General features: G+C 38.9%; 1 protein-coding gene across 1 annotated transcript; it reads left to right on the top strand.

The window, feature by feature from the left end:
- The first annotated feature begins 424 nt into the window (after window positions 1–424).
- On the top strand, window positions 425–18,933 carry stam2 (signal transducing adaptor molecule (SH3 domain and ITAM motif) 2). The gene is made up of 14 exons (XM_088930006.1): window positions 425–602; window positions 4,574–4,658; window positions 5,323–5,398; window positions 6,605–6,700; window positions 7,815–7,961; window positions 10,131–10,200; window positions 11,176–11,365; window positions 11,775–11,869; window positions 11,979–12,061; window positions 12,744–12,831; window positions 13,779–13,833; window positions 14,883–15,036; window positions 15,686–15,843; window positions 16,671–18,933. The coding sequence occupies exons 1-14, from the start codon at window positions 563–565 to the stop codon at window positions 16,864–16,866; spliced, it is 1,533 nt and encodes a 510-aa protein (XP_088786132.1). The 5' UTR covers window positions 425–562; the 3' UTR covers window positions 16,867–18,933.
- The last annotated feature ends 1,236 nt before the right edge of the window (window positions 18,934–20,169 follow it).

Raw genomic sequence — 20,169 nt, 5'->3', positions numbered from 1 at the left:
CATTGCTTGGTTTCAGTTAACGCAGCTACAGGCTGCGCAATTTAACCTTGTTTTGGAAACATGCAATTATCACTGGAATAAAGGATAGTTTTTGTTTACTCTCTCTTTAGATTATGAACGTTTACACCGTGAAATAAACCCCACAAACGAGACAGCCCTTCCAAGCCTAACTTTATTTTCACTGTTTCTTATGCCACTACCTGCCGCGTGGGGGCAGCACCACCGCCGCTACGCGGCCATCAGAGGGGTGCCCACAGAGATGCCTGAAGAAGGTCGCCTTTAAATACGTTATAAAGGACTTTTTCAACAACCATTCCGAAGAATGACAAGAACAAAATTGAACCCGGTGACGTAGATCAAAATCTGTAAAGGCGCAAAGGCCTTTCACTTGGCACTGTTTTTTTTTCAGGCGCATCTGTGGCCCGGCCCGGGTTTACGGAAGAGCAACTAGTGGAAGTTGGAGAGTTGGATGGATGAGGAAGGGATAGTCGCGAATTCCTACTATTTACACCGCAGACATTAAGAAACAAGGAACGCCGTGCTGTGCTTCAGAGGGATCAAGATGCCCTTATTCTCACAAAATCCTTTCGACCAGGATGTGGGTGAGTTCGGTGAACAAACCGACGGCATCTCCAGCTTTCCCCTTTATTCTTGTTTTGATAGGAAGTGTGGGTTAAACACCCAGTGTTTTTCTTGGCCTATAGAATTACAGCGGGATCATCACTGAATCGATTCTTTCCCGCAGGTTCGCAGGTTGATAGTTCACTTCTGTAGCCGAAGAAAGAAATTTGCCGACCAAATCGTCCAGTGACCATTTTTTTTTTTGTGTGCAAATGTCGAGAATCTTTGTAAAGTAGATGGCGAGCGAGCTGGTTCTGTTGACATTACAAAACGCACTACAGCAGTCTCTCGTAGGTAAGAAATTAGTTTCCCAAAACAGCTTGGATTTGCAGTCGGCGTTTAATGACCTGACAACTAAAATGGTGTCGTTGAATTCAGTTGCAAAAATCATTAGTTGGTTTAACTAATGAAGACACGACAGCATAACTCGTGACTTTCATACGGTACCTAAACCGGTGTCAGAGTTAAAAAAAGATGATGTAATGTGTCAGGTGATTTGCTTAAATAAGTATACTTAGTTATCTTTTAGCGTTAATACAACTGAAACATAAACGTAGCATCACCGAGTTGCTCATAAAAAGATCACGTGCTCTCTTTTACATGGGCTTGTCTTATGTTTGAGCAGGTGGCGACGTTTAAAAATCCCAATATGTTTTGGGATGTGAGAAACCGTTAAGTTGAGGATTATCGGAAAAGCTAGGCGGCCATCGGCCAGTCTCTCATATGTTGTGTCTCGACCTTGAAATCTTGTTAATCTACGTTAGAGTGCGGTATTAATTGTAGCAGCCGAAAGTAGTGAAAAAACTTTCTGGTACATTTCAGAACACAAAGCAATAGAAAAATCCGTATAGGTTTGTAAAACTATGAATGTCTCTCTAATTCGTGACTCATTTGCCTGGACCCTAAATGACACGTTTTGATATGACTGGGTCTGTAGTTGGAAGGGATGGATCATCTGAACGTTATTAACTCCTGATCCTCTTGGGGAGCTACAGTTTCACCTCGTCTCCATCCCACCCTGCACTCTGAAAGACCGTACCTGAACCAAATTCAGTTCATTGAATTGGTCTGTGTTTCCAGGCCTGGGCTCGTTAAGGAACATGACTGACCTGGTGACCTTTTTTTCAGTGATGTCCCTCCAGGACCAGGAGTGAACTTCACTGAAAGAAAAATCACGTCACAAGCACTAAGAGTGTAGTGCAAGTTAATACAGCAAATATTTATATCACCGTTGCTTGTAGTCAGTCATAATAAATAAGCTTTAATGTGCATGTTTATTGTTATATAATTCTACAAACTATATTTCAAATAATAAAGATCAAATTAAGAATACATTAAGAATTTTACTGTGTGGCAATGTGTACTATGAGGGTAATGTGGTATAAATAAGAAAGGTCAAGTCCACAGCAGCTCATCGGGACAGAGCTCAGCCTGGTCACTGTAGTGTTATGTGGACGAGAGATCTTGTGACTCCCCCTCTGCAGGGGACACTGGGCCATCACAGGTATGACCCCCCCAGCAAGACTGATCCCCACTCAAAGAGCTGGGAGGACTGGAGCCACTGGGGTAAAGCACCTCACTCCAGGTACCACAGCAGTGTCGGCATCTGGGCCTCGAACCCACAACCTTATAATTGAGTCCAAAAGCTTAGCGACCAAGCTATGTTGCCCCCTCTAGTTTGGTGTAATAACACAGAATTAGTCAAATATTTACATGTAGTTGCACAGTTGTGTTTCACTGCTCCAGAGGGTCTGGCTACATCTGTAGTGCCAAAAACTACAGTTTTAATTCATCTGAAGAGAAAATCTACAGTCAAGAATGTTTGTGAGTCATAAAAAATGCATGGAGTATATAGCTGAATAAACAGGTTGCATAGATTTTTTTTTCACACACTGTAAACATCAACAGAATAAATATAGACTGCTTCAGAGTATGTCAACTCAGAATACTTTTTGGCAACTTTTATTTACTGGTAAACCTAAAGCTGTTTTTAAGCTAGGGATTGGTTCTTTATTTGAGTAGTTTTAAGTTGCCCACCTTTAGTTGCTTGTCATCATAAAGGTGTGTGTTTAAAAAAGTGCAGCTCTTTTAGTGGAGAGATTTGGAGGCATTTATGTGTTGACAAACTCCTACATGGTTTGTTCATTTATTTTTCTTGCACTTCCAGTTTGCTTCAGGGCGTTCATCACGTTATTTTGGATACAGCACCTTGTACACTCAGTCTGTCCGTGAGATAACAACGGGCTGCAGAGAACTGTGAATGGATGTTCAGGGTCTGGGTTTGCAGTGGGCTATAAATATGAAAACTCTAATCTGTGGTAGGAAAGGACTGTACTAAGTGTAATCTGTTCCTTCAGATTACTTTCACGACTGCAATTAGTCGCATTGTTTTAAACAACAAGGGGCATTTGGTATTGCCTAGTTCTCTTAGGTCCGGGATTCTCCCCTGTCGATCGAAGACCTCTTAACACCTTCGTCATTGGCTTGAGATGAGCTGTTTTCTTGGGCCTTCATATTTGAATTCATGGATAAAACCAGCTCCTGGTTTAAAAGTTTAAAATCTAACATTTAATTACCATAAGTTTGTGTGACAAGGCCGGGGGAAACATACTCTTCTTTTCTTTCGTACCTTCTTTCCCCAGAAAACAGTTGCAATAATAGTTGTATGAAGTATCCAGAGGGTTGCCTTTTGAGTGAGTGGGTTTTTTTTTTAAATGCAAAGGGGTCTTTTTCTGTCACTGAAGTATAGAGCAGGCGAAATTGCTGAGGAGTTTTTTAAAACAAGTATTTGCAGAATAGATCACATGAACGCCTATAAAAACAGTGGGGTAGTATGCCGGGTGCCGTGAGACTGTTTTATACTAGTATTTCTGTTTGTAGAATACAGGTACTGCCGCGAGTACAATTACTGCAGTTACACAGCTGGAAGTTTGAAAAAGAACACTCCAAGGGAACATGGTTCAAGTATTAAAAATCCCCAGAGACATTGACAAATTCCACCCATCGGACGTCTTCACAATCAACAGCTCAGTGGACACGAGTGGAAGCTGAAGGAAAATGTATTTTAAACTGACTTTAAACTTCTTTACACAAATGGTTGTGGCCCAAATTCCTCTCTTTTGCTAATTTTGTCCTCCTGAGTAAACAGTACGGTGTTTTATTTCAGCTGTTTTTTGTGAATGCAGCATTGATGAACACATTAGTCCCCATGTTTCAGTTGTTTTGAAAGATTTTTGTTTGCAAAATCTTTTTGAATAATCAGTTAAAAACTGTGGTGACAGTGTGATTAAATCTTAGCACAAAATTATACAAGGTTTAAAGAATTAAAAAGCCTAATTTTACTGAATTTAGCTGTTAAGGTATTTGATTTTTTCATGCAAATCGTACATGCAAATCATTGCTTTGGAAAACTTTGTCACACTGTACTCTTGTGACATTTCACTGATGTTCCAATTTTATTATTCAAATCACACAGTAGCAGAAAAGGTAGCTGTAAAGATCTGCATTTCAGGCAGTTTTCTAATGTCTAAATATCTGTTGAACTTTTAAGTGGGCTCACCTGAAAAGGAAGAGAACGCACATTCAAAGCACTTGATTTAGTATTTTTGAGAACATAATGATATGTTAATATCCTTGCCAATATTTTGTATCCTCTAGCCATAATTAAAAAAAAAAGTGGTTTGTGCTTTTACTGTACATGTCAGATAAATGTTTCCAAGTGTTAGGACAGGTGTTTGAATTGCTTAAAATAGTTACACAATAGCACCGTTTCTGATATGTTGTATTTCAAAGATCTGCCATCCTCTGAATTTGTTTTTTCTAAAGCAGATGTGGCATTAAATGAAAAATGTTCATTGCAACCTAATTTCTAATATTAGAATATGTCATATAAAATATTATTTTCAGTCCGTCATATTCATTTATGGTATTTGTTTGTGGGGTTTTTTTCCAGAGAAAGCTACAAATGAACACAACACAGCAGATGACTGGGGCCTTATCATGGACATCTGCGATCGTGTCGGGACCACACCGAATGGGTAACGGTGCCCTTCAGGCTCCTGTCTCTGCGCCTACATTCGTCAGTCACGCCTCTCGACAGCAGCCTGTTTGCTCTCCAGATTCCACTAGAATGTCTGGCTTTTTCCTGGAAAACAACGTCCGCTTCCTTATGCTCCAGGGGCCTCTTTCACTCACTTTCTTTTGGAAGCCAAAACTGGATGGAACATAAAACCAGTGATAGCTGGTGTTGCTTGCGTTTGACTAAATGCGTTAGACTCTGCTGAAAATTAATATAATGAAAGAGGAGAAGTAGGTCAAGCATAACTCTCTGTTTGTAGCTCATTTTGCATTTAAGACTCCACTGGAGGCAGGTGCCTGAGCACACCCTTTTTTAGCATCTATATCATTGGGTTTGAATAATTAGATTCACTCACCCTTAATGCCAAATGTCGTGTGGGTGTGGCAAAGCAAACAGCAGACAAGGAATACAGCTTTCACACACTGTCAAAAGACCTTGATCAGTCCTACAGCTCCCCTGATGTGCGGGGGGGGGGGGGTGAGAACTGATTAATATTCCCAGCATTTCGAACATAATATTTATACACCAGAAACTGTCCAAAATAGAATGTTACTGTTGCCATGTTATGTTTTTGTTTGTTCCCAAAGCTCTGTATGTTTAACATCCTGTTGTCATTTCTGCAGAGCTAAAGAATGTCTCAGATCCATCGTGAAGAGAATCAACCACAAAGTTCCTCATGTGGCCATGCAGGCGCTAACTGTAAGTGCATAACCAATCCCAATGATCTTCTTGTTGTCTTGTTTATGTTTTAGATTTTATTAGCAGATCTGTTTTGGAAGACATTTCAAGTGTGCCCTTGAAACCGATAGGTCTTGTAAGCAGTCATTTCCATACTTATGGTTAAGTTTGAGTAGCTATAAACTGCAGCCTGCATCTTTGACTACCCAGGCTTCTTACTTTTTACAGATATCCTGCCATACTCCAGCCAAATTGTATTTGATAACTTTGGTATGCTCAAATGGGAAGTTAATGGAATCTTTTGGACTGGATGGAGAATGGTTCAACTTCGTGAAAATATGTATATGGCCAGTATATACAGTACTCCTTGAAATGAGTGTATGTTGGTAATCTTACCTTTGAGGTGGCGCAGGAAGTGAAGGTTTAAGCTGAACTGTGTTACGAACCTACAGCATGACTTGCCAGAGAAAGCATGAAGGGTTATTTTTGACCCAGGCAGTTAGAGATCAGAAACCGTCTGCTCTCTGAGAGCGTTAGAGCATTGGCCAGAGAAGGTCAGGGGTCAGGACAGAGAAGCTGCAACGGTGCCACACACCTTACGATGTAAATAGAGCATTAGCAGGAATTCAGGCAAACAAGAAATGTATATAAGCTGCAAAAAACTTGTATTCAGTCACTATTGTGCAGCAGTGGCTCAAATATATTGTGAAGTTGTTAGGTGTGTAGGCAGTTTGCTGAGTGGTTATCCCTCCACATGATGCTTTGGGGTAAAAAGGCATGTAAGCTGCCTCTACAATAGCTGTGGTGAATAAAATTGAATATTTAGCATATTTCTGTAACCCAAGAGATCTTCCCCAATGCATTTTTGGCTCTATTCTGTTTTTGGTTAAGAGTTTGAAAGTCGCAGGTCAGAGAATATCGAGTTTTAAACTATGCTGCTATTGTCAGGATCACCAACAACGTGAGGTTCCAATTCACTTGGTTTATTTTTGCAATTCTTGTTTTGATGTCTGGTATCACATTATTTGCACAATTTTTTATTGCAGTTTTTTTTTGTAAATGTATTGCACACCATGGGCTGCGTCTGTGTTTGTAGGCTTTACTATTTTCTACTGACATTGTCAAGTAAATTGCCAGTCAGCCTAATATCCGCGCTTTAAAAAGAGCAGACCTGCATATAATTTGGACCATACTGATTGATGCACGTTCTTGTTGCTTATTTCTCAGTTGCTGAGCGCTTGCGTCTCAAACAGTGGGAAAATCTTTCACCTAGAAATCTGTTCCCGGGATTTTGCTAATGATGTCCGAGGCATATTGAGCAAGGTACAGTATTTCTTTTCCCAAAGTCTAGGGTTTTGTGATTAATTATTGTTTTTGGCAAATGTTTATTATAGTTCTCAGGGCAGTTATAAATATTATATTATGCTAAGACAGCTTGTTTAGGCTTTCTGTCAATTATCTTCTTAAAAAAGGCAGATTAAAAATGCAATTATGGGAGTTTTCTAATTAGTCTAATAATTTTGAATGCTTTTAGGTTTTCTTCCTAAAAGAATGATTTAGTGACAGCTTTATTATTTCCTTTTAGTGCAAATGGGCCATGTGGTGTTTTTCAGAGGGAGAATAATTCATTTTAACTGAAATTGTAAAGCAAAAACATCTTTTCACAGTTTGCTAGTTTTTTAAAACATGATGTTTTTATTGCTAACTGCACAAACCCTGAGGTGTTGACAGTCGTATCTAGTTAAACTGAAATCTTTCATATTTAAAAACATGTTTTGATGTGTGTTGATGGAAACATCAGACATTAGAAGGCGTAAGCAGTACCGTTATTAAATGTTTGCTTATAATAAATTCTAAGCTTTATACCTGATTTCCTATAAAATTAAGAAAAATCACTGGCCATAGAAAAGCTTCTAATAGTCCAGATTACTTTACGTAAGTCTTCCATGTTGATTTGCAGATCTTTTGTATTATTTGGCATATAATTTGGCACTTTTATATTTTAAATTATGCACTTCTGTTCAAAATTCAGTTGTTTTATACCTTAATGGTGCACCACAATGGTGTCTGGATTAGCTTTAATGCTACATAACAGCAGGGATTTAGGTTCAATTCTGTCCTCGGGCGTCTGTGTGCAGTTTTAATCTTCCCTGTGTTTCTCATGGGTTTTCCTTCCACTTCCCAAAGACATGCTGCCTAGGTCTGATTGGGCATTAAATTGCTCCTTTCACTGTGGCTCTGCTGTGGCCTGGCCTGTCATGCTATCTGTCCCGTCTCGCACCCTGTGTTTCCAGGTTAGGCTTGGACTTCTGGGCTTAAAGCCTAAATTTCTGGGCTTAAAGCCTAAATTTCTTTCAGAGTGCTGATAAAAAACGTTTGTTGTTTTTTTTTGGTCTTTTCGAAAATTGTCCATCTTGAAACCTCATGTCATTCGCAGGCCCATCCAAAAGTTTGTGAAAAGTTCAAGGCATTACTGGTGGAGTGGGCCGATGAGTTTCAGAAAGACCCCCAGCTCAGCCTCCTTGGGGCCACTATCAAATCTCTGAAGGAGGAGGGAGTGACATTTACTTCCTCGGGCTCCCAGGTACTTGCTTTCGCCTTCCCAGCATGCAGCTGGCCTCTGAAAACAAGGCTGTCGTTCCTCGTGCCTCACTTATGTTTCTGCTGTCACTTCTTTATTCCTAGTCATCTTGTTGATTATTATTTCAGCGCATCTAGAATGGTGTCAATGCTTGTGCTGGAGTTTGTAATTGGTGGAAAGCAAAGCCGGTTTTGAATCCCAGAAGTCAGAACAAGCAGCTTGTTTCTAGTTTAGTGCCTCATATACTGTATAACAGAGTCCTGTGATTGTTTTAGGAATCAAGCTGCATTTATTAATGTTTATAAGAGACCGTTATTGCTTTGTTTTTAGCAGTCACATAAACAGTGTGCCAGGAAGCCATTTCTTTTTCCTCAGTAAACCTGTGGCAGGGGCTATGTATGATACTGGCTTGCTGTATTTTATCACGTGTGACAGTAAAAAGCAAAGTACAGGTTTATATTTTGTTTAGAATCATTTTTGCCCTTGAAAAATATATTTATCGATTTATCTTTATATAAAATTCAAAGACTAGAAATTGTACTTGGAAGTAATGGAGCTGGCTGTCATAGCCTTCAAATATTAAAGGACCTGTATGGGACATGCCATGTTGTCATTTCAGGCATGTGGTTTAGAAGTCATGCTATCTTTTAAACATACGCGAGTTATTTACATAACCTTTTGACTTCATAGGGGATTTTTCAATGACATCAGCAACTTCCTAAGGAAAGCTAGCCGAAAGAGTGTATAGGATTGATTCATAATGCCTTTCTTTTTGGGGGTGGGGGAGAAGGTGGTAAAGAATGTGTCCGCAGTAGTGTTCATTCTTCACACTGAAGGACATGTAGTTCTTCAGTGTAATGTGTAATTAAGTGTACTAGTTAAGTGTAATGCAGCTGGAGACTAAAGTAAATCAGACTAGGCTACTGTAGATTTCCACAGTGCTCAAAATCATCTCCTTGCTGTTCTGTAATAATTTTTCCCTGGCATTAAACCTCAGTTTTGCTGTTTTGTAGCTCATTAGGTTGGGGATCTCTTTCTGTAGATATAAATGTTATATTACATTAATAGGGAATGCAGACACACGGGACATGCAGGCTCTGATAAACTCAATTTAAACACGTGTGTTCGTGTATTTTTCTAGGAGATCGTTTTAGTCACTTCACAAACATTCCACTTCAAATAGGGAGTGTGGATTAATGGAAGATCATTGCGAAAGCTGATAAAGAAAATTACCTGAGACACCCATATAATTTTGTGTTTCTAATAACATTTGAAGTTTTGTGATGGCCAATATCTGTATTTTCTGCTATTTTTTTAAAATATTTTTTTTAATTGAATTGGATATTATTGGGTGTCGTACCCGTTAAGTTCGGAATAGCTGCGAGCCAGGATGTGAAACGCTGGCTTTGAAGCTCACGGCAGACGACTATTAGGACAAGTGGGCAGTGTCCTCCAACACGCCCATGGTGGGTCAGAACCAGTGGGAGGAGAAATGTACCCCTCACTTGCACCGTTTCCCTGCCAGACTGCCCCATTACTGAGGCAGTCCTGGACACAGTCAGCTGATGACATGACCCAGACTCGAACCGCGCGTGAGCAGGGGCTTTTACCAGTGGAGTTACGGGGGTTGTGGCTCTACTGATCCGTTTTGAACTTGTTTTAATATTAAATTGCACTTAATATTAAAACTATTTACGAATGTTTTTTTTTAAGGAAACTTGATGTCGGAGTAGTAGTAATCTTTCGGTCGGCTCAGAGTAGTTCACGGCTGTAATACAAATACAGACCCTCTAGATGGGGCTCCTGCACCAGGAACACTGCATGCGTTCGGCCTCAATGACTTGATTGCCAAAAATAGACACTGGGTTATTCTGCAAATGTAGCCTGTACATACACTACATCACTGTACCTCTGTTGATTAGCTTTGTGGAAGCAGAAGTGAGGGGCATACATTGTTTCTTGAAGAGCAGGTGTGGCTAACTCCCCAGTCTTGGAAGCATTTTGTGTGTTAGATTTTACTATTCCTTCCTTACTTATTTTCAACAGATAGATTATTATCATACAGTGGTTTAAATAAGGACATGTAGTTCTTCAGTCAGCGTATGATTCCTCTGACAGCCCTTCACTATCAGAAGACGAGGTGTGAAATCTTGTCTGTTTTGTTGGTTACAGAGTTCCACCACCACAAAGTCAAGTACTGCTTCAGCAAGCAAAGCTTCAGAGGAGGATGATTTGGCCAAAGGTAAAGTCCTGGTCTACCGCAATTGTGAAACACTCCATGAAGTCTTCAGTTGCATGTAAAGAAGCAGTAGCCCACTTACAATGCAGCTTCACCCAAGTTAAACTTTTTTTTCTTATTTTCTGCTTGTAAGAGGAAAACTGGATCTGAATCTGGAGGATCAGATGAAGGGTTAAAAGAGATCGCTCGGGAGACATTCCAGATACAATGAAGAATGCGTTAAGATCACATGCACACAAGGTTTTTAGGGAGTTGTTGTCACCCGTGTGAGCCCGTCTCCCTATATGTTGTGTAGTGAGTCTATAGCCCAGGTCATCTGTCACAGGGACAGGGAGGGTCTAGCTCCCTGTGAGCTCTGATACTCTTTGATGTACCTTCCAGCAACTATTTACTCTCTACACCTTAAACAGGGAGACTGGGCTTCACACAGGTGGCCTCAGCTCCCTAATAACCTCTTGCTTCTGTTATTTAATGCATTCTTCAGTGTTTCTGGAGTGTCTCGCCAACGCCCTCTGGTGACATAACCCTTTATTTTTCTTCCAATGCTATAGGATTTTATGATTGAATTAGGGTTGCACCTGTTTGCATGAAAGGGTTTGTGTTTCTGGAGCAAAAGTTCCCAGCCATGCTGGTGAAGGAGGCTCCCTGGGGTCCTTTAAAAATGGCTGGGCCTTTTCTCTCTTTACTCTGGTGTTTGCTCCCATTCTTTGTGTTTCTTCTGCATTTGTTGTATTGTGAAAGGCAAACTTTTTTATTGATAGACGACGGGATGGGAAAGACTCACCATGTTTAGCCTTTTATGTTACCTTCTTACTTACCATAAGTTTTCATTTTAATTTAGAGACTCAAATGTTTTTGGTAACTGGGACAGAATGCAGAAGTGTTTATTTAAAATGTTGGCTGCTCTATAAACCGTGCCCGTTATTCATCATGGTTCTGGAGCCCTCAGTGCAGATTAACATGCCTGTCTGTTTTCAGCCATTGAGCTGTCCTTGCAGGAGCAGCGTCAGCAGCAGACAGAGACCCGTCCGTTGACGGTTGTTGCTGACCCCCCGTTTAACAACAACAGGGAGTCCCGAAAGGTTCGGGCTCTCTATGACTTTGAGGCTGCAGAAGACAATGAACTGACATTTAAAGCAGGAGAGCTCATCATTGTTCAGGATGACAGGTACCCATGCTCCAGTCTGCTGATTCATCTCCTCTTCCGTCTTAACAATTCAGCCTTCATGATGTGAAAGTAATGAGCCTTAATTTCTCTTTAAATAATTTAGTGAATGATATTTCCAGATATAGAATAAAACGTCCAGTTAGAAATTCAAGCAAATCTTAAAGCTGTATGAGCATATCAGTCCTAAAATTATGTATTGGAAAATTATTATTAGAAAAAATAACTATTAGTGGTAATCCAAAATAAATATTTTATTTTAGTCTTTAATGGATTAGTCTTTACACTTGACGGTGATTTACCAAATATCTCTTCTCCAATTTGAGTGTTTCTCAGTAATAATAATGTAGTCTGAGTCATAATGGAGAAGCTGTTTTTTGTTAATTGCGAATTAATAACATTATTTGCGCAGCGATCCGAACTGGTGGAAGGGAGAGAATCACAGAGGGGTCGGGCTGTTTCCGTCAAATTTTGTAACAACCAACCTCAACGCAGATCCTGAACCAGGTGAGACATTGCGAGATTTCTGGAACCATGCAAGCTGCCTTGAATTTGGTTAATCAGGAACAATGCTTATGATAAAGTGGTTTACAAGATCTTGTTTTTCCTATTTTAGCTGCTTTTGTGGAGAAAACGGCTTTGCCTGAGGACACAAGCTTAGAATCTAAGATGGAGCCTGAGCCTGTCTTCATAGATGAGGTGTTTGTTCTGTGGGTTCATTGTACAATACAAGCATTCTAGCAGTTCAGCATTTGCATTATTCTAATATGAATACGAAAGAACTTACGGAACAGGTAAGGGTTTATTCCATGCTGAAAAGAGAAGAAAAGAAGCACAACATTTCAGCTGTGGTGCCTTCTTTAAGTCTAGTATGTATCTCATTCTTCAAGAAACAATTAGAGGCTACGTCCATCCTGAAAAGTAAAAAGAAGACAAATATTTATGTATGATATTTAGTAATATATAATTCATTTTTAAGATGAGTTTTGGCATAATTGAACACAAATATCCTCAAGACGTTTACAGGTTTTCAGTTTTTTTTTGTCAATCCTTGTGAGTTGACTTTTGCCTGGACACATAAACACAGCACAGAAATTCACATAGTCAACTTTTCTAATAATAATCCTTTATTGATATTAATTCAGATAAGTTAATTGAGAGCAGATTTGCATTTACAATGACAGTGTGGAGAATATCCATTTATACAGCACAGTGTTATACTGGAGCAGCCAGACTTAATTACTCTCCAGTTACGTGTTCAGGGCTATAACCCACTACTCCCTTCTGTTATGATATTCACATGACAGTAGTAAAAAATTGTTCATCTGTTTCTGAAACTACTATGGATATATTTTTAATAAGAGATGGATTTTATCTGTAGGAGAAGATGGACAGGACACTGCACTTGCTTCAGAACACAGACCCTGCAGACTCGGAGCCAGATTCTTCAGAATTATTACATTTAGAAGGTAAAAATGCTACTATACAGTTCCTGTACCAGATAGGTTATAACCCACATGATCAAAATCAGTATTCGCTCACCTTATAAATAATCACAGTACATCAGTGTTTCAGTATTTTCATGATGTAAAGGGCCTTGAAGACCTGCCAGGCTGTTGAAGCTAAGCATGGCTGGGCCTGGTCATTTCTAGTATGGGAGACCGCTCATCTGGTAGCTTCTGCAGGTGGTGTTGATAGACCAGTAGGTGGTGCTGTTCCCTCTGCAACACAGTTTCTCATCTAATGGCCCAGTATGGTGATAGAGGTGTAGGATAGGGATTCCCAATACCGGTCTAGGAGGTTCATACACCTCTTGGTTTTTGTCCTAGCCTTTCCTTTGGGTGAGATGTCAAAATCAGGGATCTAATAACTTATGGTCAGTATTATCCCATTGCAAACCTTCTAAGTGTAAGGATGCTCGCCCCAGTGTCCCAACTTCAGCCCCCCGCAGGCTCACAAATCCCCCCCCGTTAACTGGTGAGGTTACTTTCCTCACTCCACCCTCTGGTCTGCTGTGAGTAAGGGGGTGCTGCACTTCAGTGGTGACTGAAATGAGCACCGTTCTAGATGTAAAGTGCTTTGGAATCTACATGAAAGGCTCCCTACAAATGCAAGTTATTTGTAATAGTATTACTATTAACATGATTTATTTTTCATCAGTTACTGTATGTCACAGGGCTAAGTACAGCCAATAGCTGAGTGTGCAGTCATTATTTGCCTAGCAATATTGACTGCTATTAATTTAATCCTGACAGTAGAATTCAGTTTTCGAGATTGTGAAGGTTTGCATGAACCTTTGTTTTAGGTATGAAATTGTGCACTAAGGGTAATCAGAATTACAACAATTAGTACTATTGATGTTTTATCATGTTTATCTACTACTGTGATCATATCATCTTTTCTTTTCTTCTTAAAGAGGTTTGTCGGCAGATGAACCCAATGATTGATGAAAAATTAGAAGAAATTGACAGGTAAAATATTTTGCAATTTTACTAATGGCTTTAGAAAATATATTTTTTAAAAGGGTATATATTTATAGAATTTTTTGTGGAAACTTCAGTGTCTGCAAAATATCCACAGCACTTCTTTTCAGCTATGCTCAGGAGCTTTGTTTTGAAGTGGGACTGATGGTAATTTTTACTTTTACTGTTCATTGTAACACATGGAATATTTGACTTATGATGTTTTACCTGTGCCTAAATTCTGTTCTTTGATAACCTTACCAGACTGACCTTTTTTTAAACTTTCATTTGAATATTTGTCACAAAATGAATTAGTGAAAAGATTTTAATTTGAATATGTAGTCATTTTGGTAACATTTTATTGCAGGACTAGCCTGTAAAGCGGTGTTAGTTATTTATGAATGATATACTCTAGCTTGTTACAGATCAGAGACGGCTCTCATCCTAAGCACTGCAAGGTGCTTTTTGTCACTATTAATTAACTAATGCAGCCCCTACGTAGTTCAGTCATAAAGAATGTATTAGTCATTTGCTAGCACTCATCAAGCTATGCTTCAATAATAAAGTACTGCTCTAGGGCTTTATAGGTTACCCTTAAAATACTGTTATTTTTGTATGCCAATGAATATACACGACAGCAGCACATTTACAACATGTGACTTGCTGGTTTTAGTGGTACCATTTGCACATGATTAGATTTAGGCTTAAAAACAAATCACACAAATAAGGTTGTTGGTTACTGACATCAGGGAAGATGTACACAGATTGAGAGTCACACGTTAACATTCTTATTAGAGATAAATTGAAAAAAAAAGGCCCTCATTTGTGCACATTGGCATGTTACGAAATTCTCAGTGCTCACTAAGGGGAGCAAACAAATTGTTCAGCAGATGTTGCTTATCTCATTTGTATGCAAGTCTTTGAAAATGATTCAATATTTAACGAGGATCCTGTGCTATTTACAGAACTTGACCCTCACCTCTATTTGGCTGAGCAGTATGAAGATGCTCACTCACGGTGGTTTGAACGTTTCTTTCCAAAAATGTTGTTTTTCCCAGGAAACACTCTGAGCTGTCGGAATTAAATGTCAAAGTTCTTGAAGCCTTAGAACTCTACAATAAGCTCATGAATGAGGCTCCGATGTACTCCGTCTATTCCAAGATGCAGCCCCAGGCACATTTCCCACAGACGTCAGCTGGTGTCCCAGTGCAGGTCAGAGCTCCGCTGTGGATTCAGTGGGAGAAATGAAGGACACGCTTCTCAGACAGCTTTTAAAGAAGCATGGTCTTGATTTATCATGATGTGTGCATCGTGCTCAATTTCTTCTACATTTGGCAAAAGGAAGCTGTTCTTTCTCATTTAAGCGTAGAACATGCACTACAGTTGGTTAATTTGCGTATCTGCAATGATAATGAATATTTTTTTTTACAGTTCTTGATTTTGTTTGTAAAAAAAATTACTTGGATACCTTGAAACAAAATTTTGGAACTGTAATGTGTTTTGTCATAATCTCAGACAGTTCTAAGTGAAAGCGTCTGTCCTTTTGCAAATATTATTGAATGCACTTTTAATGTATTCTGTGTATTCTTATGTTATTAAAATATTTTCTGTAACAATAAAGGGACATAGCTTTCCCTTGAGTCACAGTCAAAGTGGTATTTTTTTGTTATGGCAGTTGATCAGATTTGAAAGAAATCTCAAGCAGGCCGCAATGGAAATGTTTGAATGTAGTCTCTTCTCTTGGGTTGACTGTTTCCTTGTACTGCTCATACGACAGTGTCTATAAAAATATTCTTTGGCTATGTCTGAGTCCGAGCTGCTTAATTTGATGGAAGAATTTGCTTCTCATCTCTGAAAACAGGCTTACCCAGGTCAGCCGCAAAGTGGGGCATACATGGCCTCAGGTGTTCCTGGGCAAGGCTACAGCCTGGGACCCGACCAGGCTGGACCGCTGAGGTCTCTCCCTCCTGCTGTCAGTGCCCCAGTGACCAGCCAGCCAGGGCAGGCTCCATACCTGAGGTATGCTGTCTCTGGCAATACACTAGTATGTTGATTTAAATGCACGAATGAAATGAAAAGATTTAATTCTTGTGCAGTGAAATCACTGCTGGCTCTTGTGATGTTGCTTTATCACGACACAGCCCGTGCCTGTTTGTTTTTACATAATGAGAAATGTTGCTTTTCTTTCTTCCTTCCCATGATCTGTGTTGCATTTTCATGGTTACCTCATGTTCAAAATAGTAGCGTACGCCTTGACAGTGTTTTGGTTATTTCAGCACCCCGGTGGGCATTATTCCTCTCATAAAATGGATTAGTATGTTTCAGAAACACTTCTTCAAGTTAAAACTAAACTTACCGTATATTTCCAGTATATTGCTATGCTAAAAGAGTCACAATGAATATAACAGTGCAAGAAATCGTCTTACGGTCAGTTTTAAAAAATCAGTATTCGCTTGCAAAAAACTAAAAATTAAATTGAAAATGGATAAACTGATGCAGCCCAACCGATCACTTTGCTTGATGGTTTAGTGCTCTTTCCTGGCTTCAGCTGTGCTGAATTGAGAACAGAGGGAGAGGCACCTCAAAAGCATGTACTTTGTCAGCTGTACTCTAGAGTCTGTGACCTCAGAGAGCTATTGATGTTGGAGTCGTCAAACAATGAAATGTTACTTTTGACGTTGACTTTGGGATGTTTTTGTCTTATTTTTTGATAATTTCCAGTAAATGTTAGTTCAATGGGTCTCTACCTTCATTTGTTCGATTGGGATGCTGACATTTCCAAATTTTTATTTTACATATGATTTCCATTTCCACTTATCAATGTTTTTTGTTCTTTCTCTCCTCAGTGCTGGAGTCAATGCAGGCTACATGAACCAGTCCTCTGGAGGCCCCTCCCCTTACCCACACCAAGTGGGTGTGGCTATGGACATGTCTGCCTATCAGAACACTAGTATGGCTCAAGCATCAGCCTATCCCTTGGCAGCTCCTTCTCACCCTGGCCCCCAGCAGCAAGCAAACTATTACCAGCAACCTCTCCTTTAAGCTAGAGTAATACAATTGATGTTCATACGTATCCTTGAAACCAATTTAAACATACAATAAAAGCGTTATATAGCATGGGTTTTATCATGGCGTTGACACAGTCCTTCTGTCCTGGGCGGATGTGAGCGATATTGACGAAGGGCGAGAAGAATTGTTGACTCAGACACGAACTGCAGATACAAAAAAAGCCTATTAAAAATAATGAATCCCATTTAATTTTAAATGTTTTAATTAAAAGTGTGTTAATTTAATGTCTTTTTTCATTTGCTATATTATCTTCATAGAAACAGTTTCATCTTCCCAGTTAGAATGACAGTTTACAGTGATATAATGCTACAGTGGTAGGTAAGTAACACATACAGATCAGTTTTCTCCAATACATTGACAGCTTTGCATAAAGGTGCCAATGTAATATTTTAGGATTTTTTATTATAACGAGGTGTAATGCAAGGGCAAGGTTGTTTATTTAAACTTTACGCACCACTTTGTGATGTTGCTCAATAAAATGTTATTGCTGCACTGTGAAAATAAGGATTGTCCGTTTTAAAATTCAACTTGGTGGTTGTATGAAGCACTCAAATTTGCTTTCTATATGCCCAGCCTTTGGTCATGTTTCAGTGACTTAAATTACTACCTTTTCCCATTTTGAGGTTTTCACATTTCATCGACTCTTGTGATGGGGAAGAAAAACAGAATACATTTATGATTTTACATTTTCTTGGTGATCTACATACTTTAGTTGTATACTGATTTCCATAAGAAGCATTCAAATATTAGAGTAACAACCCTGCATGATTTGGCTTCTCATACATTCCACAATGACAGATCACCAAACCGATCCGAGATTTCGGTGTATATTATGAATACATTTTTAATCTAGTTATAATAATTTGAATCTAGCTGTGCGGGTGTAACACACTGTTTATACTTCTTTCCAAATGTAAAGTTTCTAACTTAAGTAATCATGTTCTTCAGTTGTTTGCTTTACTCCGTGTTTTAAGCCTGTCCTAAAATGTAGTCCTTTAAGAAAGCATCTTTTCATTGGCTTAATCCAAAAGCTGTGAAAAGCAAGGTGTTGTAGCTTGTCAGAATGACAAAATGTAGGTTTTTAGTTCTATTTAGAAACTGAAGACCTTTTCTAGTTTTCTTAAAGGCATTTTGAAAGTTGAAATGTGACTAGTACTGTCTAATAAGTGGTTCACCATCCTGTTCTGCATTGTGCACTTCTGGACAGGTGATATTCACTCATTTTTCTCAGCTCTGTCCTCGCCAGGTGACTTGGTGGTTTGTGAGAATGATGTGTTCTTTTTGTCTTCCTACTTCAGGATTTGTTTTCTGAGGGATGCATGCTCATAGCATTCTCAGACCTATTATCTATGTGTGCATTTAAAGACTGGAAGTTGGACAATGATTTTAACACGTCTATAACCTATTTAACCTAAAATTGAGCCTACAGTACTTTTGAATTACACAGATGGAAATTCAGCATGCAAAATATGATTTTTTTTCTGCACCATCAGGTTGAAATATTTAGACTTCTAATTTAATATGTGTTAATGACAACTCTTCTGTATTTTTGCTATGTCTTATTTTTGAAAATGTTAATGAGATATTTCTTTCCTGTTTCCACATGGGGGGGGGGACGAAACTTAACGTTTTCCTTTTGCCTTCTGACATCTTATCCAAAATAAGTCTTGTGTAAAACAGCTTAATATAGACACAAACCAAAAGTTAGTGTGTAACGTATTTTTTAAAATTTAAAAATGAATGTAAATGAGATAAAAATAGCTAGATATTCAATTTGCATAAATAAAACCTGCTTGATTTTTTTAGTGAGTCTAAAAAAATCAAAGCAAAGATCAGTTTATGTTCATTGTTGGTTCTTTTCTAGCTGATTGTTATAATCCCTGAGAAAACTGTACACTGTTTCTTTACCTGACACATGAAGTCTTGTACACTAGATGTAAAATATTCTCCATTGTTGTTATTGCACCTTAACTTTATAAACATTTTCTTTGCCACTGGCTGCCTTCTTTTCTTTCAAAATAAAAGAAATTCACTCTGAAAGCTGCTGTATACCTGGGACTATATACAAGACTTTCTTGGATGGTTATGTTTAATGCTTTCATATATGCTTTTATATATTAGCTTTTTATAAGCTTGAAGGTCTTATTAAATTTTCATTGTAACTGTTTTTAATTTGTAGAAACTAGAAGATACTAAAAAGACTTGAATGAATCTCAAGCTGTGTGGTAGCTGCCGTGGGCTGTGTACGTTATATAGCCCCTTCCTGCAGTTTGTGTGTGAAAGGTACTTTTAATGTTGAAATGTGACGTATCAGGTTTTAAATTGGCTCTGCTTAGGTCATGTTGTGAAACTGGTTCTGTTTTCACAAGGATCCATCAACAGAACATCAGCAGTATGGGTAATGGTCTATAAAAATCCATTTGTTTTAAAGTTGAATTTGGAGTGCGCAAATGTTTCCTGCAAGGTTGCAGCTGAGTTCTGCTGCTCTTACCTGCCGTTGGCCAGATCTGCTGAGCTGTGGGGTTCCAAGATGCACACCTGTGGGTCCCAGGGTCGGCTGTGCTCTGCGGTGAACTACCTGGAGAGTCTAGAGTGCGGTGAAGGCAGGCATGTGACTTCCGTTTTAGCAGAAAGCAGAAACGGTCCCAGTCGTAACCACTCTGCAGATTGGCAACAGTGCTGCATCAGATATTGTTCACTTCCACGTGGTAGAGCAGCAGCTGGGAGACGCATTCTCTGGGTGTCCGGACTGGAGGGATGAACCATGTGCTCTTACTGGTTAATCCATGTTGATTCCCCTAACTATGTTCTAAATACACATAAATAATCCTTTCTCGTCAAGGGTTACAGCACAACTTAACAGTTTAACAGTTTCAGTTGATGCTTGGAACATACTGGTTAGAAATTTGTTTCTGAATTACTTTGATTCCAACAGTGGGTCAAGCACTGAAATCCCTTATTGATGTGTAATACAGTCAAAACACACTTCTGGTAATATTAATGTTCAGTTCATCTGAATGAGATTTAGGGCATTGGACTCATTTAATATACTGTATATCAAAGTTTTTGTGTTGTTTGCCTATGAGGAGAGTTTTAAAAATGCTTCATTTTAGAATAAAATAGTATTTTCATTTTTAATCTGTGAAGTTTAGTGGGGCTACTTGTAATATTTTATGTGGCAGTGGTTGTTGGTCTGAGAATCAAATTCAATTTAATCACTCTAAAAATATATTTCACTTGCTTGAAAATAATTATATGAAAAACACCTACAGATCC

The sequence above is a fragment of the Atractosteus spatula genome, chromosome 13 (genome assembly GCF_055471065.1).
Source record: "Atractosteus spatula isolate fAtrSpa1 chromosome 13, fAtrSpa1.hap1, whole genome shotgun sequence".
NCBI classification, from domain to species: domain Eukaryota; kingdom Metazoa; phylum Chordata; class Actinopteri; order Semionotiformes; family Lepisosteidae; genus Atractosteus; species Atractosteus spatula.
This window is presented reverse-complemented; position numbering and strand designations above follow the sequence as displayed.

Coding starts and splice junctions, on each gene's coding strand:
- stam2 (XM_088930006.1), top strand. CDS start 563: ATGCCCTTATTCTCACAAAATCCTTTCGACCAGGATGTGG. Junction 6,701..7,814: donor TCCGAGGCATATTGAGCAAG/GTACAGTATTTC, acceptor TGTCATTCGCAG/GCCCATCCAAAAGTTTGTGA. Junction 15,037..15,685: donor CAGCTGGTGTCCCAGTGCAG/GTCAGAGCTCCG, acceptor CTCTGAAAACAG/GCTTACCCAGGTCAGCCGCA.